This window comes from Trichomycterus rosablanca, chromosome 1 (genome assembly GCF_030014385.1).
Source record: "Trichomycterus rosablanca isolate fTriRos1 chromosome 1, fTriRos1.hap1, whole genome shotgun sequence".
Lineage (NCBI taxonomy): Eukaryota > Metazoa > Chordata > Actinopteri > Siluriformes > Trichomycteridae > Trichomycterus > Trichomycterus rosablanca.
This window is the reverse complement of record NC_085988.1, coordinates 66,767,091-66,791,605: the sequence shown is the minus strand read 5'-3', so window position 1 is coordinate 66,791,605 and position 24,515 is coordinate 66,767,091. Positions and strand designations below refer to the sequence as shown.

Sequence of the window (24,515 nt, the reverse complement as noted above, 5' to 3'; positions counted from 1 at the left end):
AAAGAGACAGTCACAGTAAGAGGAAAAACTGAAGAATGTACTGCTTTTATATTAGTGGAATCTGGCAAGAAGGATACTTGTTAGTTCTGCATTTGGTCAATGCTCTTTAAATACTTTTTTACTGCAACATCTAGCAGTAGCACTGCAGAATATCAAAGCACCTTATTCTAACACACACACAGGAAATTATTTGCACTAATAATAAATTAAGAGGCCATGCCACAAAAGTAAAACTTTATAAACCTTCTACACCACCATATTATGAAAGTTGCTGGACAGATTAGACTTTTTTTTTTTTTTTTTTTTTAAGTGGGGTTATAAAAACCACAGTACACTTACACCAATAAGCCAAACATCAGGACCACCCATCTAACATGCCATTAAAACCTGCTCTTACCTATTGTATCTGGTACCGGGACATTACCGACAGGTCCTTCACTACGTCCCACAGTGCGTCCTTTTCCTCAGGTAACAAAGCACATTGCAGGCTGTACACATGATCTTGGAGGACACGGGATTTGCTATGCCAGTTGACCCTCTTCCATTGCTCTGATGTCCAGTTCCAATGTTGTAGGAGCTTTTGACCATGCACAGGAGTAATCGTGGGCACTTTGACTGACTTGCGACTACCTAACTGCATACACTGACAGGTTTTATGCACAATTTTGGAGATACCTGAACCACCGTTTTGGTCATAATGTTTTTGCCCTCATCAAAGTCGCTCAGGTCTTGCAGATCTGCTGCATTCAAAATGCGTACTAGAAGTAATTACCATCAGCCCCCCATATCTTATATATCCTGACTGTAACATGCAATGAAATTGGCATTTTCATGCAAATCTTTGGCTCATCAGTGTCTCTCTGAAGTTAAATTTGTAAAAGTGTGTGTTCATTTGGAATCCAAAGACCATCATGGCATTCAGTACAACGTTGTACAGGGTGTCCCAAAATGTACTGACATTTTAATTTTTTTAATAAAAGCCATTTTTTATTTGAACATTAATAATGTTTTTGCTTTATTTGAAAGTGAAGACATGGAGGTTATGTATGAAACAAAACATCTGACAAATGACCGTGGCAGCACATGTTCACTCTTGATGAAATTTTCCATGACATGTTGACATAATTGCTGAGAAATTTCAACAGTGTTGTGTCGAATTTCTTCTTCGAGGTTTTCAATGGATTGTGGTTTTGTTGGTGTACGCTTTATCCTTAACATAACCCCAAAGAAAGAAGTCTAAGGGCGCCAAGTCACATGATCTTGGCGGCCAATTCACATCACCATTTTTAAAGTTAATTTTTACAATTTGTACGTGTTGTTCGATTGTGTACCTTTTCATGATTTAACCTCAACGTTTACTAATGACAGCAATTTAAAAATCTCTAACTCTGGTTTTGCCGCGAAAAATGGCAGCAAATTGAAAATGTCGGTTAATTTTGGGACACCCTGTATTTGCCACCTCAGTGATCTTCCCATTTCGGTGTATATTTGATACACTATAAGTTCTCAGACAGATTGTAATTGGAAAGGAGGAAACACAACACAGTTTTAAATAATTGTTTCATTTATTATGTTAAGCAATACCCATGTAAAAAAAGGTAATTGCCCCTGAATTGTTTTTAGTTCTTCTATAGAATCTTAACAGTATTAATGTCAGGACTTAGACTAGGCCTTTCCACTCCAAAGGACATTCTTTTTCTGCCATTTGAGCCATTTATAGCCAGATTTGTCATGTTGTGTCATATTGAATAGTTGCACTTGAACTTTAGATCACGGACTGCCAACTGGACAGTCCTGTTCAGGACATTCTGGTAGAAAGCAGAAAGTATGGCTTTGTCAGTTACAGTTACTAAAGCAGCAAAGTGTCCTCAACCTATCACACTAGGTTTATCATGTTTGACTGTTGGTGGGATTGTTTTGTGGAATGCTGTTTTAGATCCCCGCCAAATGTAAGTAATTGAGTAACTGTGAAGGAAAAACTTTTACACAGCATCTCTGAGCCGGAATGAATTTACAGAATGATTTTTTTTTTAAGGCTTGTGGATGTTCTTTTGTATTTTTTGGGGAAAAAGTAGATCTTTTACCAGGTGATGTGACTGTGTTACTCATGTGATGACCTTGTATTTACTTGCCATTGTATTACCAGTTGACCCAGCAAAGTGGTATTTCACTTTACTTAATATTTGGAATTTGAGTAGCTACTGTTTCTAAAAGGTTTAATATTTAAATACTTTTTTTTTTTTTATCTTTATTTATTTATTTTTTAATAATCTGTTTTCATTTACCACTTTAGATAAAACCCAGTAATCCAATGTTTCATAAATCTTACAGCTTGGAATGCTTACTTGCTGAAACTTAAACAGCTGAGCCAAGCTGCTGTACACTGAATGGGCACTCACCTATAAACTGAGGTCCCAGTTGTGACTAGTCAGCTTACCTAGTCTTTCCAGCACTGCAGTTTTTAGAAATGAAACATTTTTTAAAGAAAAAGGTTCTATTTTTGATTTGTCAACAGTAGACATGTGAAAATGGTCTGTACTGGAAATAAAGTGTAAAGAGGCAGTAGTAGCTCAGTGTTTAAAGCAATGGACTGTTGATCCAACAGCTTGTCTATGCCACACCACCACCAGTGTTCCATTGTGCCAATGTTGGGCTCCTAAACTCTTAACCCTTTATAAGCCTCTGCTAAATGCTAAACATGAGTCAACCACAATCTGTTTATTTGAGGAAAAAAAAAATTTACCTTATACAGTGGGGTCAAAAAGTATTTAGTCAGCCACTGATTGTGCAAGTTCTCCTACTTAGAAAGATGAGAGAGGTCTGTAATTTTCATCATAGGTACACTTCAACTATGAGAGACAAAATGAGGAAAAAAAATCCAGGAAATCACATTGTAGGATTTTTAAAGAATTTATTTGTAAATTATGGTGGAAAATAAGTATTTGGTCAATAACAAAAGTTCAACTCAATACTTTGTAACATAACCTTTGTTGGCAATGACAGAGGTCAAACGTTTCCTGTAAGTCTTCACCAGGTTTGCACACACTGTAGCTGGTATTTTGGCCCATTCCTCCATGCAGATCTCCTCTAGAGCAGTGAGGTTTTGGGCAACACGGACTCCACAAATTTTCTATGGGGTTGAGGTCTGGAGACTGGCTAGGCCACTCCAGGACCTTGAAATGCTTTTCATGGAGCCACTCCTTTGTTGCCCGAGCGGTGTGTTTGGGCTCATTGTCATGCTGGAAGACCCAGCCACGTTCCATCTTCAATGCTCTCACTGATGGAAGGAGGTTTTGGCTTAAAATCTCACGATACATGGCCCCGTTCATTCTTCCCTTAACACGGATCAGTCGTCCTGTCCCCTTTGCAGAAAAACAGCCCCAAAGCATGATGTTTCCACCCCCATGCTTCACAGTAGGTATGGTGTTCTTGGGTTCTTCTTCTTCCTCCAAACACGACGAGTTGAGTTTTTACCAAAAAGTTCCATTTTGGTTTCATCTGACCACATGATATTCTCCCAATCCTCTTCTGGATCATCCATATGCTCTCTGGCAAACTTCAGATGGGCCTGGACATGTACTGGCTTAAGCAGGGGGATTTGCCTGGCACTGCAGGATTTGAGTCCCTCTCGGCGTAGTGTGTTACTGATGGTAGCCTTTGTTACTTTGGTCCCAGCTCTCTGCAGGTCATTCATCAGGTCCCTCCGTGTAGTTCTGGGATTTTTGCTCACCGTTCTCATGATCATTTTGACATCAAGGGAGATTATCAATGGTCTTGTATGTCTTCCATTTTCTTACAATTGCTCCCACAGTTGATTTATTCACACCAACCTGCTTGCCTATTGTAGATTCACTCTTCCCAGCCTGGTGCAGGTCTACAATTTTCTTCCTGGTGTCCTTCGACAGCTCTTTGGTCTTGGCCATGGTTGAGTTTGGAGTCTGACTGTTTGAGGCTGTGGACAGGTGTCTTTTATACAGATAACGAGGTCAAACAGGTGCCATTAATACAGGTAACGAGTGGAGGACAGAAGAGCTTCTTAAAGAAGAAGTTACAGGTCTGTGAGAGTCAGAAATCTTGCCTGTTTGTTATTGACCAAATACTTATTTTCCACCATAATTTACAAATAAATTCTTTAAAAATCCTACAATGTGATTTCCTGGATTTTTTTTTCTCATTTTGTCTCTCATAGTTGAAGTGTACCTATGATGAAAATTACAGACCTCTCTCATCTTTTTTAAGTAGGAGAACCTGCACAATCAGTGGCTGACTAAATACTTTTTGGCCCCACTGTATATTTACATTTTTGGCATTTAGCAGACGCTTTTATCCAAAGCAACTTATAGTACAGTCGACCCTTGAGTTACGAACGGTTTACCATACGAACATTTCGGGTTACGAATGATCTTTTTCAACTTTTTTGCTAACCGAAATTCGCAAAACACGTGACGTCACGAACAAGTTCACTCCGACCATCTCTTTCTCTGTATATATACAGTGAATGAACATTCGCACAGCGGACTGTGTTTTTCCGGTGTTTTCAATATTAAAATGTCCCCAAATAAGGTGCAGAGGAAGCGCAGAGCTGAGAACATTACACTTGTTGTTGTATAATTACTCCTGCCAGTAGCTTTCACTGTGTATCAGACAGAGGGGACAGTGAGTGAGAGAGAAGAAGGAAGTCCACTGAGTAAAGTATTCTTTCTTTCATGCAATTACACCTACAAAATACAACACTATTGAAATAAAGAAGGAAATATGAGAGTTATTGTTGTTTCTGGTGGATACATTTTATAAAAAAAGAAGGAAATGTATTATGGTGTATGTGATGGTGTATTATGGTGTATGGAATGTGATGTATGTGTTTTATGTACAGTACTACTGTGTATTGTTGTTTGTTATTGTTTATTACATGAATGTCTATTCTATAATTTAAGATTTAAGGGAAATATACTTGTATTTATAACAAAAAAGAGCATTTAAGACATTAGAAGGGTTAGGTAAGGGGGTGGTTTGGGAGGTCTGGCACGGATTAATTCTATTTACATTATTTCTTATGGGAAAAATAGGTTTAACTAACAAATATTTTGACTTAAGAACAGCCTTTCGGAACCAATTAAGTTCATAAGTCAAGGGTCGACTGTACTGTGACAGTATGCTGTCTAAGCAATTGAGGGTTAAGAGCATTGTTTAAGGGCCCAACAGTGGCAACCTGGCAGTGGTGAGGCTTGAACCAACGAGGCCTGATTACTAGTCCAGTACCTTAACCACTAGGCTACAACTGCCCTATATATATGTTTTCTTCTCTACCCAATTAAATTTAGCTTAATACTTAATGAATTACAATAAAATCTATCATGAGCATGGAATTAAATGCATGTCACAATTAATTCGTTCTATTTTACTGACTGTTGAAGCTTTTTTCCAACATGGGAACTTTTCCTTCGTTCTTACGTTTCCATTATAGCTCAGCCCTTATAGTCTATGATTCGTATAGAATCCTGTACTCTTCTGTCCTGTATGCAATTCACTTTTAAGCTTCGATTTGTGAAATCTCAAGGTCACGTGTCCGCCAGCGCGCCACAGAGCCGAAACGGCCGCCTCGCTGTTGTGCCAAAATGGCTCTCTCAGTGTGGTTTTCTCTGCCTTCTCTCTGGTTGGCAAGAGATAACGTATCCTCGCGAATACCCCAGCATCCTTCCCGCTCACTCTTTATCAAGCAGAGCAGAATTAATTAAAAACGCAGGGTAGCTTCTTAAGCTATGCACCATCAAATTCACTCTCACTATTGTGGGATTGCTTTTTGAGGTGATTGCTTTATTAGGCTGGGACACCCCCAGTGTGCAAGACTTAAGTAAATGTATATTTCATGCTGCTTGTAAACAAGGATTTAAACGAGAGGGATCTTCAGGCTAGTTTGAAGCACTTCCACTCTTGGCAAGAAAAAAAGAAGCTTTTTACAATGATGCAGTAGAAGAACAATTTTGACTCCAGAAATAACCCTTTAGGTCATCTTATCTTATTTTTCCATCTGCTTCTCCTGGTGAGATTTGCAGTGCCAGCAGGTTAAGCAGATTAGTCCAGACTTCTCTGTGCTCTGCCCCAAATTGCAGCACCTCCTGGGAATCCCTAGGTGTTTCCAAGCAACTGATTATATAATTTCTGCAGTAAGAATCGGGTCTGCTTTGTGGTTTCTGTCCGCCGGGACTTGCATTCAGCAGGAAGCATTCTTCGGACCAGGAAGATGTGCAAACAGCTTTGACTGGCTTTTTATGATTTTCTTCTCAGAGGTTGTTCCAAAGGCTGAGCTCCCTATGATATCAAGAGTTATATGCCCAGGCACCCAGTGTCCTGAAGGTCTCCTATTTCAGCTGTCTGAAGAAAGCTTTTGCTTTTTGAAGTCTGTGCAAAGATGGGGGGCTTGACGTCACCAAATAGAGGTGAAAAATCAAAATGAGAGGTAGCCCTCACTGTTACTTGTTAATCAAGGACGAAAGGATAGCACCTGACTTGCACACCACTTGTGTTTAGCTTGTGTATTCTGTGGGTAAGAACAAAATAAATGCTGCGTCTGTATTTTTGAGGTCAAACTCACTGCCTCAGCAATTAGTGTCTGCTGTGTTGTGCTGTTTTTCTCTCCAGTCCAATGCCGCTACCTACCTGAGCCCTAATCCCCAGCATACTCTGTATTCTGAAACATCCTCACCATCGCTACGCCTGTTAGAATCAAACATATTGCTAACACCCTCATAAGCACTAGGTTAACTGTGACCTCTCAGTTTCACTGTCTCAGCATACTAATCATGTTCTGTTGTTTGTGTATCATTGAAGTTCATCTCACTCACTGTACTTTCTGATAGAGTGGATATTCCCAGTGATGACTCCGAGGCTTGTACTTCTAGTGGATTCAGAAAGTATTCAGACCCCTGGACTTCCTGCACACTTTTTTTTTTTGTTTTACCCATTGAACTTTATTAATTTACCCAAGATTTGTTTAAAGTTAAAAATCTAATTATTTAGAAAAACTTATCAAATACTATGTAGAAGCTCCTTTGCCAGCAATTGTGGATTCATTCTTCTTGAATACATCTCTATAAGCATTGTACATCTGGATTTGGGCAAGTTATCCCATTCTTCATACCAGATCCAGTAAAGCTTAATCAGATTGGATGCCTGGCATCAATTAACTGCCAACGTCAGCTCTCTCCACAAACGGTTAATTAAGTTTAGGTCTGGAAGCCCAAGGTTCAAGGTTCTGCCAAGTTTCTACCATATGATTAAAGCCAATAAGGTCTTGGAAACACATAAACCCTTGGGTTTTGATGTATATCAGGGGTGTCAAACTCATTTTCACCGAGGGCCACATCAGCACTATGGTGGCCCTCAAAGGGCCGATTGTAACGTATCCTGCTGTGATTGCAGTCTGTTGTTTTTCTTGGAGGCCGAATTCTGCATTTATATTGTCCTACTTTACCACAGACACAGCCTCATAACACAAGAGACGCACCGGTTTCTCTTCCTGAAGCACAAACTTGTTTTCACTTTCATTAAATTTCCTCCTTATGCTTAATTTTCTTACTTATCTTCTTGTACATTTTAGGATCATGTGTAAATATGTGTAACATCATCTACTGGCGGGATGTGTCACTTTGCAGGTCACAAAATCAGCATGCATTTTGAAAGATGCAGTTTGTTTAGGATTTTACAGTGTATTTTTAAGACAATCATTCTGCCCTCACTAATAGTTTATCCCCCTTGCTCAGCTAGACAGACAGACAGACAGCTCCCTTCAGAATACAGTCGGTTTATTTGCTCCCCAGCTGTGTGATACACTGTGTGCACCAGAATGAAGTAAAAATACAAACAATAAAAACAATAAAGAACTTAATACAGTAAAAGCACACAGCTGTAGTCAAGTGTTACATCTGGTACAATATGAGCTTTAACCAAACGTAAAATAACGCTAACGAGTTAGCATTTTGTGTAAAGATACTAATTGCTATAGTCACGGTAACAACAGTATTTAATTACGGTAAATTTGTAACTAAAGCGCTGTGATATACTCACTAAACATTTACTAACAACTGAGAATATAAACGCCACTACTTACAGACGATGCTTTGGTATTATACTGAAAGATAATTATTTATATTTATTTATTATTGTTTACATTACTGACTACGCTACTTCGCGTTCTCTTTGCCGTAAAAGTCACATGGCTTCTTAGCGAAGGTTAAAGTTAGTTGCCATGACTACGATGTCACGGTTGTCTCTTAAAGGCGCAGGAGTCCCGTTAAATTATAAGCGCGTCTCTGTAACGACTCGAACCATCACAACAATCATACAGTCGTTAAACCTCTCGTCCTAAAATGACGTGGCGGGCCGGATCTGGCCCGCGGGCCGTGAGTTTGACACCCCTGTTGTATATCCTTGCCCTGATCTATGTCGTGACGTGATCTATTGTGGGCCCTTTTAGACGCAGCTGTGTGCCTTTTCAAACAATTAAAATTGTAACAGGTGAACTCCAATTGAGTTCTAAACTCATTCCAAGATTAATTAAAGCAAACAGGGTGCACCTGATAACAATTTGGAGTACCATAGCAAAAGGTTTGTATACTGTGAATTGCAGTATGTGATTGGGTCATTAGTTTTTAATAATAAAAATTAATAATAATAATAATTTTTTTTCATCATTATGGGTGGTTAAGTGTAGATTAATGGGTAAACATGAACATAGCATTTATAACCATTCAAAATGAAATTAACAGCACAATAAAATCAAGTCTGAATACATTCTGTATCCACTGTTGGCCTAAATATAAAGTCTGGGATCATTGTCAAAATGTTTTAATTTAACTCAATGTTATTTAATGTTAGAAATCATAGATTAACATAAAATGTATGAAGTTTAGATTTTTTTTGTTTTTATTTACATTTGTGAAATTTGTGTCAAAATATCTGATTGTTTTCCTTTTTATTGAAGCATTTGCTTAGAGGATTTTTTGAGTTTGAGATAACAAATTTGCAATCGTTGTTCACTTAGTATACAGTTGAACTTAGATACATTCAACCCCGTCACTTTCAAATGCATAATGTGTATAGAATTAAATTAAAATATATACAAGAAGTCTCAGTAAACAGAGAACAAATATTTATTGATACAATCAATTTTGACAACATGATTTTGAATTAAAAACAAAACATCTAGTTTTCTTGACAAATGTTCATATGCACTATTATTCAAACCCCATCTCTCAGTATTTGGCGGAACGTCTTATTACCTTAATAACCTCTAATCAGGCCGCAGTGGTAAAGTACGCTAGCTCACCAGAGTTGGGGTTCCGAATACATCGTATCGAATCTCAGCTCTGCCTTTCCGACTAGGCTGGACAGCAGCATGAACAACGATTGGCTGTTGTTCAGGGTTAGAGGGTAAGAAAGTCGGATCATAGGTCCTCATAACTGGTGTGACTGTGGCCCCTGCTGGCTCACTGATGGCGCCTGCACAGGGCTGAGGAATAATGCTGATGGGGGTGTGGCCCTCCGTACACAGTGCCCGTCAAGTGTATGAACTCGACTCGTGCAGGTGAAAAATGCACTATCTGTACTGACTGTGCGTACCGAAGGGGGAGCAAGTCAGTTGAGAGGCGTCCTCAGTCAGCGGTGAAGGGTCGAATCAGTATAGAGGACGCAATCAGGGTAATTGGACACGATTAGACTGGGGGATAAAAATGGGGGGGGGGGGGGGGGGGGGACATAAAAAAAAAAACCTCTAATCAGTGAATTTCAGTAAGTGCTAACAAGCTTCTGTCTTCACCCATCTGCTTTCTTAAGACCCACCAGCAATTCAAATCTGGAGACTGAAAAGACCAGACCACTCCAGGATATTCCAGTACTGATAAGCTTTGTTTGTCTTGAAACTGTGCTTGGGACCATTGCCTTCTCCACAAAAGGCAAAACATTCCTTCTCATAATGCTTTGATATTTCTGTGAATCCCTGTTGCCAGTCACACAGTCAAGACTAACGGTTCCTTCAGCAAAAAAATCCCCACATCACTGACCCACCCCCATGCTTGACCGTAGGGTAAATATTCTTCTTGTCATCTGCCTCGCTTTGCCTAAGTTCCCAATAGCATAATCATGTTGTAACCCAACTTCAGGTCTTTCATTTGCTGTAAATAAATCAACGTTATAATCTGCATATTTAATCTGTAATTTATATGAGTGGTTGTGGATCTGGGGCTACCCAGGTAAACCAGCAGTACGTCTGGAATACACCCTGAGCTGGAAATTAAAGGTGCTGTCATGAATGGTGCTGCCAGTTTTGCAAGCTGTGCCACCATGCTGCTAAAAATGATATCATTAATCACAATTTCTGGATATTTGATCAGTAGCTAATATTTCTTGAGTGTTACAGGTTTTGTGATAGCTTTCACTTTTAATGATTGTAGATCAAATTGTTGTTAGATTTCTGACTTTCTTGCATTCTACGTTGCCAGTTGCACTTTAAATCCTTTCAACTTCCTTTCACTTTTACTCATCATTTTACAAGTAAGCACGTTTCAGCCTTCCTGGTATAAGGTTATATCAATCCAGTCTCTTAACAGGCTTCTAGCCATTTTCTAGCGATTGGCGGCCATGACCTCATGAACTCAGCCAGCGCTGATGGCATCACCATAGCTCAACCCAGCATAAATTCTTTTTCAGCACACTATAATCAGCCAACACTTCACGCTTTATGGCTCGCAGTATCCTCCTCCATAAACTTTTAATGCAGTTTGAATTGTATAGTATGGTGGGTTGAGGGTGTTTAGCGTCCCATCATTTAAATTTCAAGGGCATGTTAAGTGTGTATGAAATTGGTGGACTTAGTTTTATATTTGTGTTGGGTGAAATTCACATTTCATGGATGCATTTGTACTTATCTGAGATTCTTTCTCTCTCTCTCTCTCTCTCTCTCTCTCTCTCTCTCTCTCTCTCTCTCTCTCTCTCTCTCTCTAGAGCACCCAGTTCTTCAAGGTCACCAATGAAAACTATCACAAAGCAGCAGATGAGGTGAACGCTAAGTTCAAGTAAGTTCAGAAGAAACTGAAGAAATGATGCATATACACTGCCATAACATTAAAACCACCTCTTTGTTTCTACACTCATTGTCTATTTTATCAGCTCCACTTACCATATAGAAGCCCTTTGTAGTTCTACAATTACTGACTGTAGTCCATCTGTTTCTCTACATACTTTTTTTAACCTGTTTTCACCCTGTTCTTCAATGGTCAGGACCACTACAGAGTAGGTAATATTTAGGTGGTGGATGATTCTCAGCACTGCAGTGACACTGACATGGTGGTGGTGTGTTAGTGTGTGTTGTGCTGGTATGAGTGGATCAGACACAGCAGCGCTGCTGGAGTTTTTAAATACTTTGTCCACTCACTGTCCACTCTATTAGACACTCCTACCTAGTTGTTTCACCTTGTAGATGTAAAGTCAGAGACGATCGCTCATCTATTGCTGCTGTTTGAGTTGGTCATCTTCTAGACCTTCATCAGTGGTCACAGGACGCTGCCCAAAGGGTGTTGTTGGCTGGATATATTTTTGGTTGGTAGACTATTCTCAGTCCAGCAGGGACAGTGAGATGTTTAAAAACTCTATCAGCGCTGCTGTGTCTGATCCACTAATACCAGCACCAGCACAACAGTCAGTAATTGTAGAACTACAAAGTGCTTCAATATGATAAGTAGAGCTGTTAAAATGGACAGTAATAATAATAATAATAATAATAATACATTTTATTTATATAGCGCTTTTCAAGATACTCAAAGACGCTTAAAGTGAGTGTAGAAACAAGGAGGTGGTTTTAATGTTATGGCTGATCAGTGTATATTTATAGTATAATATAAAGTGTTTATTATTGATCTTGGTCTAATATTCAAATTCACGTTCATGTTCTGGAAGTCCTAAACAGTTGCCACCTAAAAATCTTATCCCTCATGTTTTTGGGTGAATGTATTTTTTGGCACCAAATGCCTTTGAATTGGTTTGCTTCCATTAGAACAGGCGTCCAAATGAATCCTGGACAGGTGCCCTGATACTCACTGCATAGTTAGGTGTCAATATTAAATAGTTTTCCAAATTAGTTTGAGTGCCATATGCTGGCATGTAGCCCAAAACGAGGTAGTTTGTCTGGTGGTTTTTCTGTCACATGTTGAACTGTGGTCATGTGACATAGTTTTGGACCCCAAATTTATTGCCAGTGCTGCCCAGATAGGGTTTTCTATATTTCAGCTGTGGCAAATGGACATGACAGGAGGTCCCGTCATTAATGTAGCCTGATTTTTGAGGTGTCAGAACTTTGCACTTACACATCAGTGGCCTGTACCACTAACATAAAACCGGAAAATCTAACACCTGGCAACTCTGCAGCTAATACATATATGTAAATTCTCATTTATTTGAGCAACACATTTGGCATGCATTTTTATCAACATTCCATAACTAGTTTTGGTCCATGATTAATAAAACATTTGCAAAAGGTTTACTAAATAATGTAAGTATATTGCAAGTAATTTAAGTATATTACTTTACTATATTTATTATTGTCTATGCATTATTGTATAAGACAGCAACTAGTATGTGCACAATCTACATTCAGTGTGTGTACTTATGTACAAACAGACTACATAGAATAATAATGACATAATTACTGAAGCCATTTTTTTTTTTCCCATTTACGTCAACTGCTTTATTCTGGTCAGTGAGGCAGGACAGTGGGTAGCACTGTTGCCTCACAGCAAAAAGGGCCTGGGTTCAATTCCAAGGTGGAGCGGTCCGGGTCCTTTCTGTGTGGAGTTTGCATGTTCTCCCCATGTCTGAGTGGGTTTCCTCCAGGAGCTCCGGTTTCCTCCCACAGTCCAAAGACGTGCAAGTGAGGTGAATTGGAGATACAAAATTGTCTGTGACTGTGTTTGACATTAAACTTGTGAACTGATGAATCTTGAGTAACTAGTAACTACCTGTTCAGTCATGAATGTAACCAAAAGAGTGTGTAACATGACATTAAAATCATAATATAAATACAATATACTTGTACCAGGGGGCATCCATAGTGTCTAGAATGTGCTGGAAATCATATCCTGTATTTAGTGGGGTCAGTGTTTAAGGTTTGTTTTCTTTAAATAAATACTGCAGAACAAAATGCAATTCAGTCTTACATAGAAATCCTCTCACATTAAATTGTTCCAGTGTTTTGATGAAAGACATTGTACTTTAATTTCTATAGCATATTTACCGGTAGACTGCTCCATTGATTAATGGCCAGCTTACTTCTATTCTAATGAATCACACATTTTTGGCTGGCTTCATCATGTTTATGTCAATGCACTTTTAAACTGCATAACCAGACATAATGCTGCATCTACACAGAGACCACTAGCTATGACGATGCTACATTGTTTGACTATTATCCACCACTGTAACTGAAGAACACGGTGGTTAGAGTCCATTTTGGCCATATATGTCTTAATGTGGCCTATTAGTCCCTCATATGAATGCCTTTAAGTGGCTGGTATGGGAAGGGAGGGAGGACTGTTCCAGTACGAGCTCCGGTTCACAAATTGCATTAGACCATCATTAGGTCTCCTTTCTCAGTGCTAACGCCGGGATCATCATCTCCGCAGAAATGCCAGTAATTGATTAGTGAACTCCGGCGGGGCCAGGAAGAAGGTGGGAGGGGCTGAATTGCATTAGGAAATGCATTAAAACAGCATTAGCATGACATGGCTACCACCCTCAGACCAACACCAGAGTGGACCTGGGTGTCATGTGACCAATAGGGCTGCTGTGAGTGCTACGATTGGCTGATTGCATTAGCGAGGTGCATTAGCAGCGCTGGGATTGGATTACTGGATTGGAGTAGGAGGATATGTGTAAGGGTTTTTTCTGGGTAATGAAGTGTCTGCCGGCTCTGGTGTTGCTGTTGGAGCTGGAGAGGCACTAGCCATACCGCCTACAGGAGCCTAATTAGGTTTGTATTTGAGTCAGAGAGAATGTGAGAGATAGAGGAGGGATATTTGGGTTGTACATTAGACAGACTACAAATAAATCAGTATCGCGTGTCCCAGTGGATACGGCAGCTTTGGTTGGGTTTCGTAACAAGAACAGCAGATAAGATGCTATCGAGGATTCTGTTAAAATAATAATCCAGTTTTAGTCACAGGCTTTTGATTTCCTGAAAGTTAAAACCGTCCCAGGATAGATATGGCGGATGAATATGTATCATTGATAGAATTAGAATGAATATGATATGGTAATTGTTCTATTTGAAGCTGAAAATAGCTGTCAGTTGTTGGTAACTCCACAGCGGACTGGTTTTGGTGATGTCTCGATTGAAGGAATGGCTGGTTAGGCTGGTGTTTCAACACATATCTCTGACACATCAAAATACAAGCCATGGATGGGTGCTCAATGGGGCAGCTGTTTAATATGCTCACCCACAACCCTTGATATATAGAATCTTGGGTTTGAGACAACAACCATTCCCATATTAGGGCAGCAGATAGAAGGAACCCTTCTATTCTGACCCTCCCTGCATCAGTCACAGCCAATTGTATTTCTGTGGACACCCGGCCAGGTCGGTGGGTCTGTTGAGATACTACACAGTGGTGTGCCTCCCTTAAGCCCCACAGATACAATTTTTTAAAATTTATATGCAGCATTAAACTTGCAGAACTTGATGTAGTATCAATAATACTTCCCCTCTTTATTGTTTGTTTGTTGTTATATAAAGACAATAATAAGAAATGTGGAGGACTGTGTAGTTATTACAGTATACCGCTTGTGCCATGATGGATATGATCATTACTATGACCACACTTAATACGTACATCTTGTCACATACACCGTGTCAGCTGTCATCAAGTAATGTTTCATCTTCATTCCATCTCACACAAAACTCTGACAGGCTCGGTATCATTTGATTGATGTTAGGTTGCAGCTAACCGAATGAGGTGAGAGCTGGGTTGTTTTTTTGAAGCCACTTCTCCGTGTTAACCATCCACCTGTCTGCTTTACACTGCCTCTTTAAGCATGTGCCCATGAGATATGACATGTCCCTAGAGATGCTCTGTACACTCTTTAAGAACGGATTAGACACCTTTTAATTCAGAGATTTTATTCACTGTCTATTGTCCAACCCAACTTTGTGCCAACTGCACTGTCCAACTTGTTCAAATTACACTATCAGAGAGCTTATGGTGCAGAGCGTTTACAAGTCAGAAACAGTGTTTTATGTCTGAGATTTGAAAGAAGTAAAGGTCAGTGTGCAGGGTCAGCCATGGTAAACCACCCTCGGTTCAGCTCAAGATTATAGATCTTGCTAAAGAGTTCAACTGGGATTGATTGGCATCCCTCCAATGCTGAGGGCAATGCTGATCCTAAAACCTACTGCTAGTCTGTATGACCTAAACATGACAACATGATTTAACCACTGGGACTCAATCACTTTTAATTAGCTTCAGCTGTGATTTAGGTGTTGAAGGTGTGTTGAAGGTGTGTTGAAGTGTGCAACCGTGGTGAACACTAATGAGCTCTCACAAAGGCTGAGAGAGATCATTTCATTGCACCAGATAGACAATGGGTATTAGACTCTTTCAAATAGTATTGTCTGGAAGTTTCAAACATATTGTGCAGTATTAAACCTGCCTGGATGTGGAAGAAAACCCAACATTTTATCCAGAAATGCCACCAGGACAACAAAAAACCCATGTGTTACTGCTAAAGACTTGACCTGATGAAGGCAAAAAATGTGTCAGTAGCAACCAATTGAGGATTTTATGGCTAGACGCCTCGACCCATGCCAGTCTTGATCAAATAGCACAGGAAGCATCAATTGGAATACACCTGAAGGAATTTAAATAAGCCTGAGAGTTCCGGAACACTGTGCTATGGAGTAACGAATCAAAACTGAAACGGACACATAAAGCAGTAGTTTGTCGGGTGGCTTATGACCAGAATAGTACTTTCTGCATGGTCAAGCATCGAGCTTGTTTAGTCTAAACATGTGGATATTTTCCTGCTGCAAGGACTGGCACTCTTGACTGTGTGTTTGGTATCATGGATTCACAGAAGTACCAAAGCATTTAGAGGAATGTTTTGCCTTTTGTGGTGAAATTGAACCTTAGTGATTATTGGACTTTCTAGTAAGACAATGATCCCAAGCAGAGTTGCAAAATTTGGTTATGTAGTTCACAATACATGACTTTCAAAATGTTCAGGTCACTATAAAGTTCATACTACACAACTTGATCTCTTGCAATCGGGAGTCTTTTAAGTCATGATTTTCACACTACACAACACGATATGATAACATGTGTGAGTTAAGCAATAGAACACGAGAGGGAGTGTGTTATCGCGAATAACATTACGGCTGTGATTCGGTCGCAGGCACAAGCCGAAGGCGAGTGCCGTAGATCATCACAGCCGTGATGTTATTCGCGATAACACACAACCTCAAGTGTTCTATTGCTTTTATACAACAGTTTTTACAAAATAAAGAAAGAAAATAAATCAAAGAAGCCCTGAATTTCATAATAAATATGCTTTAATATTGACAATACCTTCCGCCAAAAAGTAGTTCCACAACGAATATAAAGTTTAACACTACAAAGCAAACATCCCAAGTTGCAAAAACTCATTTTAGGGAGGTAAGAACAACAAGAAGAAAAAGGTAAGAACCTCCGAAGGGAAAAAAGGAAATAAAAAACCTCTCACACACCAAAGGATTATGGATGATAACAGAACTCTTAGGCGCTGCTAACTGGGCTATTAAGCTAACTGTTCGCGTCACAAACACATTAATGTTCCCTACATAGTGCACTAGATTGTGTATCAGATTGCGGATTTATGTTCCCTACACAGTGCGCTAGATTGTGTATCAGATCGCGGATTTATGTTCCCTACACAGTGCGCTAGATTGTGTATCAGATCGCGGATTTATGTTCCCTACATAGTGCACTAGATTGTGTATCAGATCACGGATTTATGTTCCCTACACAGTGCGCTAGATTGTGTATCAGATCGCGGATTTATGTTCCCTACACAGTGCGCTAGATTGTGTATCAGATCGCGGATTTATGTTCCCTACACAGTGCGCTAGATTGTGTATCAGATCGCGGATTTATGTTCCCTACACAGTGCGCTAGATTGTGTATCAGATCGCGGATTTATGTTCCCTACACAGTGCGCTAGATTGTGTATCAGATCGCAGATTTATGTTCCCTACACAGTGCGCTAGATCGTATATCAGATAACGGATTTAAAACGAGATCGGAAAAAAGGTCTGTGTCGCAACGCGTCAGCGGAGTAATACAGTTGTGGTGTGAAAAGACCGTGCTGTTATCACGAATATCAGCACAGTTAGAACGCTTCTCAACCAATCAGATTGTAAGGTCGGAACTACCTGTTGTATAAACTAAAATGCACGTCAACAAGAAGCGAGCGATCAAAGTGGTTTGTGCTCTGATATGCAGCGTAAAAGCAAGTAGGAAAAATAAATGAATCTGGCTGCAGGAGAGGATTTGGCTACACGACCAGCAAGGAGAGTTGGAGAGCTGGAGGTCAATAGAAACTATATAATGCCCCTGTCACACACATTTACAGCTTTTCCCCCGGGGTCCCCTCACTCTGTATTTTGCGGTCTTTTTGGCTGGAGTTTGACTTCACACTCACTGCCAATCACAACCTGATCACAACACTTTTCACACTACATAATTTTGAGTCGCCGACAGGAACAGATATTTAGCGCGCTAGATATTTTTCTTGAGTCTCCAAGCGATCACCGAGCCGCTCAAAGTGCATGGTTAAACAGTTCACACATATCGATCGAGAGTCGATTTTTGATCGCAGAGTGAACACCGTTTTGCCATCTGGTCCAAGTGAATATCAGGGCAAAAATCATGTCATGCGAACTAGGTATTAAGTAACCAGTCCTGGAATATCCTGGAGAGGCACAGTCTCCACATATAAATCCCATAGAACATCTTTAATGTTTTTTAAAGGAAGCAGTTGCAACATGAAAGCCATCCAATCTCAATAAGCTGCAGGTGTCTCAGAAGAATGGGTGAAGATTCCACAAGAGAGGAGACAGAAGCACTTATTAGAGGTTATCAAGGCAATAAGATGTTCCACCAAATACTGAGGCTAGGGTTTGAACAATACAAAATAACTATTGGTGAATATGTTCTCAGTTCTCTATGTTCTTTTTCTGTTTACTGAAACATCTTGTTGTATATTTTCATTCAATTCTATACACCTCACAGTAATACCTTTTAAGCTGATGTAGGTTGAATATTTCTGTAATTACTCATAAAATGCCCGGTACTTACTCATAATCCATTAAAGGCTGGGAGCGACTAGAAAAATTATAGAAAAATACACATTGCGATTCACAGCAGGAGAGCTGCATTGTTCTTCAACAGCAATAATTTTATTTAAATAAAATGTCATGTTGTACAAGTGCTTGTGAAGCCCAGCTTGACTCAGATTGAAAGAACGCAATTATTTCAGTTACTAAGAAATAAAATTGACATTTGATTCTGTTATAATATAGCAAAAGCACAATGTGTAGCTGGATTTCCAACCCAGACACAGGGAGTATGCCTAGATTACACACACATATAGCTGTGACCAGTGGTAGCACAGGTTATCAATATCTGATCTTCAGATTGTACTTCAGACTCCAACTCTGTTATTGCTCCTATGTTTCGTCACGCATAAGATTGGAAATATATTACACTCTTATCTATCTTATTCTTGTTCTCTCTTCTGTCCCTTATGCTCCCCCCGCAACGTCTTATTTTTGTTGCCTCCTTTATTTATTTATTTATTTATTTTTTGCCTACCGAATTTCATCGGCATCCCTTTCCATCCATCCATTTGGGGTAATGGAATAGTAAGAGTGTGGGCTAGAGGTCAAGCAAGTGATCTCGCACTCTCTCTTGGCTCTAGTGAAACATATGGATCCGATTTTAAAAAACTAGCAAAGGAAAATGCAACCTTGTCATTTTTCCTTCTAACTGCTTCATTTGTTTTTATTTGTCCATCACAGTCACACGGCTTGTTTGACCCATGCTTTTCCCCCCTCAAGTGCGAGCTTCACCTCTTAACCTTATTAGAGCGTAAGTGGTTGTAAACTATGACAAATCGGCGCATGTCTGTTAAGAGATAAATGATGCTTCGGTTAAAGCATGTTGTCAGGGTAAACTTCCATCTCCTTATGAGAAATCTGTGGTGGTCTTTAATAAGTTGAGTACACCAGTTGGGGGGGGGGGAGTATTCATTTATTTATTTATTTTTATCCATTAGTCTGAACCGCAGTTTGTTCTCCAGTCTTTAAGTTACTGTATTTGATGTGTGTCATTGATGTTGTGAGAGCCTTTATTTAAAGGTATAGACTGAACAAGACAATAAGGCTTTGTTTGTCTTGAGTTCCTGCCTTGAGTGCCACAACATTTTTACATTTTATCTTGCAGACTGGCATTTTATTGAATTACTACTGACATCATTTTGGTTGCCTTTAGTTGTTCTAATGTTAATGTAAGTGAATTTGCCTTTTAGCTATTTATTTTCTGAATAAATGTAAATGTCTTACCCAAGGCCGTAGCCATAAAATGAACATTGGTTTGGTTGGGGTACCAAATCTACCAGGGGGTGTTCCTGCCCTCCAAAAACATTGCTGCCATATCTTTAACTGATGTAAACACTGACAGACTGTCAGTATATTGGGCGAGACATTATGCACATACCTTAATACAGGAATGAACTGGAACATCAATTGAGGCTTTCCTGACCATTCATTCTCACAATTGTAGCCTAGCAGGTAAGGTACTGGACTAGTAATCAAAAGGTCGCTAGTTCAAGCCCCACCACTACCAGGTTGCCACTGTTGGGCCCGTGAGCACAATATATACTGTCACAGTTCTGTAAGTCGCTTTGGATAAAAGTGTCTGCTAAATGCAGAAAATGTAAATGACCAATATCAGTGCCCAGCCATGCAAATGCTCTTCTGACTGAATGAGCACCAAGTCCTATAGCCATTTTATTATATTCCTCTATTTGAATAACCTTTGTTTATTAAATGGAATGTCCAGCAAGCTCATGGTCAGGTGTTCAAATACTTTTGGCCACATAGTGTATTTGGTCCCTGTTTATTTATTATAATATTATTATTATATTATTAATAAAATGAAATGAAGAGAATGATTTTAGAATACTTTTTGAATACTTCGTTCATACTATAGATCCTTACAGCATTCCAGACATTGTTGCCAGGTACAATCTATTCATTATTAACAGATAGTAATTAGGGATGTCAGTGATTAATCGGTTAACTGATAACAGACAAAAGTCATTGTTCCATTAAGGCTGACGGTTAAAAAGGTCATTTAAATTCATCTTCAACAGCTGACGCTCGATTTAAACTGAGATTGGAGGCACACACAGAAGACGGTGATAGTGCGCTGCTGTGCTGAGCAGAAAAACCTTCTTATGCACTTATAATATTTAAATAAATGACAGAACTATTACTTATTCAGATCACAAATGGAAGCTGTTTTGTGTCGGTATGGACTCTGACTTCATGATAAACTTTGTAGATGTGGATCTCTGTGTAATGTTAGTTGTTTACATAAATGATTTAGATTTTGCATGATTTCTGCTAGTAAGGTAAAAGGTTATTTATTATTTCAATCGTCACTCATTTTAATTAGCATGTTTAATTAGCACTTGTATTGACCTGTTTAATGATCTACATTCAGTATGCTGAACTGGTTCTGCTCTCTGTGGTTAAGTTCCTTTTATTCTTCTACATTACTGACATGTTCACTATGTTACACTGTATTTACAAGTATAAACACTTGTTAATATGGAATTAGTGCATCCTGTAGTAGTAATACTAAATTATACTCGTTAAATAATTGACAGTGGTTGATAACTGCATGACTTAATAAGGTTTATCTATCGCTCAGGGGATCGCTGGCTGCTTTATGTTGGGTTTTTAATGGCCATTGGACTGCTTTATTCCCCCATACATACCTTAAATCTTATCTCAATTGCCATCGAAAACTCTCCATATATATATATTCAATATTCAATATATACACTGACCAGGTGAATAACACTAATTAACTCTTCATCACGGCACCTGTTAGTGGGTGGGATATATTAGGCGCGTGGGAGGCGAAGGCTGGCCCGTGTGGTCCGTCCGATCCAACAGACGAGCTACTGTAGCTCAGATTGCTGAAGAAGTTAATGCTGGTTCTGATAGAAAGGTGTCAGAATACACAGTGCATCACAGTTTGTTGTGTATGGGGCTACATAGCCACAGACCAGTCAGGGTGCCCATGCTGACCCCTGTCCACTGCCGAAAACGCCAACAATGGGCATGTGAGCATGCGCCAACAATGGGCACGTGAGCAGTGCTAATGGAGTTTTTAAATACCATGTCCACTCACTGTCCACTCTATTAGACACTCCTACCTAGTTGTTTCACCTTGTAGATGTAAAGTCAGAGACGATCGCTCATCTATTGCTGCTGTTTGAGTCGGTCATCTTCTAGACCTTAATCAGTGGTCACAGGACACTGCCCACGCGGTGCTGTTTTGGTTGGTGGACTATTCTCAGTCCAGCAGTGACAGTGAGGTGTTTAAAAAGTCCATCAGCGCTGCTGTGTCTGATCCACTCATACCAGCACAACACACACTAACACACCACCACCATGTCATTGTCACTGCAGTGCTGAGAATCATCCACCACCTAAATAATACCTACAAAAAAAGTGCTTCTATATGGTAAGTGGAGCTGATAAAATGGACAGTGAGTGTAGAAACAAGGAGGTGGTTTTAATGTTATGCCTAATCGGTATATATATATATTTATATATATTCAATAAATAAGCTTAATATTGTTCTATTTTTACTATGTACAAGTATGACAACCACTGTGTGGCTCAGGGTTAGTTTTTAGGTAGAGAAAGTAAAAAAACAATGCTAGTCGCAGCTAATGGCTAAAGTACTTGTGATGTCAAGTATAAACAGCAGTGTGACCTGGCATTGTTTCTCTGCTTTGCCAGCCTGAAAACTCATTGGAATGCAGTCCCAGAATAAGCTATGAAACACACCCACACCACCTTTCCAAGTGTAAGGAAAACTTTAGGAGGAGCAAGTGCTGTGTTTACAGATACTATAACAAATAGCTTGGACATATCTGCAGAACACGATGAAACAGAATTTCTGAAACGAATTTATCAGAGAAAGTGTATCGTCTGCTTGAACCATAAACAACTTAAAATAACTGCTCTGATTTGGACTGTTTTGTTTATATTTCTTCTTTCAGTTGTCATTAACATGCACCTCAAACACACACAAAAATTGACTAATCGAGTCAACCACACAGACACAAACATCAACAAACAGACCCAAACATGGGCAAACAGAAACTCTTGTAGGATTAAAAAGTAAAGAAATTGTTCTAATGCTTTATAGTTCACCTAATATTACTACGTTTTAAATCCGCCTTGACTGATTACCTGACATGCTCATGGGCACCTTTTTCAGCTTGATTTAAAAATGGGGTGTCAGTAATCATTCCCTAGTATTTCTCATCAGTTTTAGTGATTTTGGTGCCCATTAATGCAACAGTCTTTAATCAGCCTGTAATTTGGTTTCCAGTGTTTTTTCTTTGTAGTTTTAATAATTAATAGATTGGTTGGTAGGTGGGTGGCAAGGTGGCCTGGTGGGTAGCACTGTCGCCTCACAGCAAGGAGGTCCTGGGTTTGATTTCCAGGTGGGGAGGTCTGGGTTTTTTCTGTGTGGAGTTTGCATGTTCTCAGTGCTATTATAACAAAGTGGAAGCGATTGGGAATGACAGCAACTCAGCCATGAAGTGGTAGCAGAGGTCGCCAACTTTTTGCAGAGTCAATCGCTACAGACCTCCAAACTTCATGTGGCCTTCAGATTAGCTCAAGAACAGTACGTAGAGAGCTTCATGGAATGGGTTTCCATGGCCGAGCAGCTGCAGCCAAGCCTTACATCACCAAGTAAAGTGTCGGACGCAGTGGTGTAAAGCACGCCGCCACTGGCTGGACTCTAGAGCAGTGGAGACGTGTTCTCTGGAATGATGAATCACGCTTCTCCGTCTGGCAACCCGATGGACGAGTCTGGGTTTGGCGGTTGTCAGGAGAACGGTACTTGTCTGACTGCATTGTGCCGAGTGTAAAGTTTGGTGGAGGGGGGATTATGGTGTGGGGTTGTTTTTCAGGAGTTGGGCTCAGCACCTTAGTTCCAGTAAAAGGAACTCTTAATGCTTCAGCATACCGAGAGATTTTGGACAATTTCATGCTCCCAACTTTGTGGGAACAGTTTGGGGATGGCCCCTTCCTGTTCCAACATGACTGCTCACAAGTGCACAAAGCAAGGTCCATAAAGACATGGATGAGCGAGTTTGGTGTGGAAGAACTTGACTGGCCTGCACAGAGTCCTGACCTCAACTTGATAGAACACCTTTGGGATGAATTAGAGCGGAGACTGCGAGCCAGGCTTCTCGTCCAACATCAGTGTCTGACCTCACAAATGTGCTTCTGGAAGAATAGTCAAAAATTCCCATAAACACACTCCTAAACCTTGTGGAAAGCCTTCCCAGAAGAGTTGAAGCTGTTATAGCTGCAAAGGGTGGCCGAAATCATATTAAACCCTATGGATTAAGAATGGGATGTCACTCAAGTTCATATGCGTGTGAAGGCAGGCGAGCGAATACTTTTGACTATATATATATATATATGTGGTGGTAAAACTGCCATCAGATCCTATAAAAGGCTTAATGTGCCACATTACCTGATGTACAGCTTTAGCTTTATTTTGGTAAAACAGTCTCAATCTCTAAAATCAACACATCATTGTGTTTTTACTGAACATTAGCTCAGTGTGGTACACTGTTGATTACAGCAGTATTTCACCATGCACCCATTCCTCAATGGCAAACGCTTGGCCTGGCACATCTTCTCCTTTCACTTACTGCCACTTTTAAGTTTGTCTATTTTGCCTGCAGTAGCCCTGAGTGAATACATTTTAAGCTTCTTTCGACGTATATACCCTTTAATTTTCTTCCTCACCACCTATCTGATAAAACATCTCATTTCTCTGGCTCTTTTCAGTGATGTGTCATATCTGACTATGTCCCTTCCTGCTATGATCTATGGCTTTCTCTCTCCCCAGATTGTATGGACAGATATTTCTATATACCTTGTATGCTGGAAACAGAAAGTGTTATAGATATAAATGTATTCTTTCTTTTGTTCTCTCATGCATTATGGATTATTCCAACCTATCAAAATTCAGTGCCCTGACCTTTTCATGTGCCAGAATGTGGATATTAGTTAATGTTTAGGTAGAAAATATCCTGCCAAGTGGAAAAGTCATGTTATGTGTTACACATCGAGTCATGTTCTGGGGAACATTGCAGTTGTGAATATA

General features: G+C 39.8%; 1 protein-coding gene across 2 annotated transcripts in view; it reads left to right on the top strand.

Moving 5' to 3' along the window:
• The window catches only part of chchd3a (coiled-coil-helix-coiled-coil-helix domain containing 3a), a 142,406-nt gene that overhangs the window by 106,181 nt on the left and 11,710 nt on the right, over nt 1–24,515 (top strand). For both annotated transcript variants that reach the window (XM_063005529.1, XM_063005520.1), the window contains one exon: nt 10,999–11,069. In XM_063005529.1, coding sequence (XP_062861599.1) covers nt 10,999–11,069 — 71 coding nt within the window. The remainder of the gene's footprint in view (nt 1–10,998; nt 11,070–24,515) is intronic.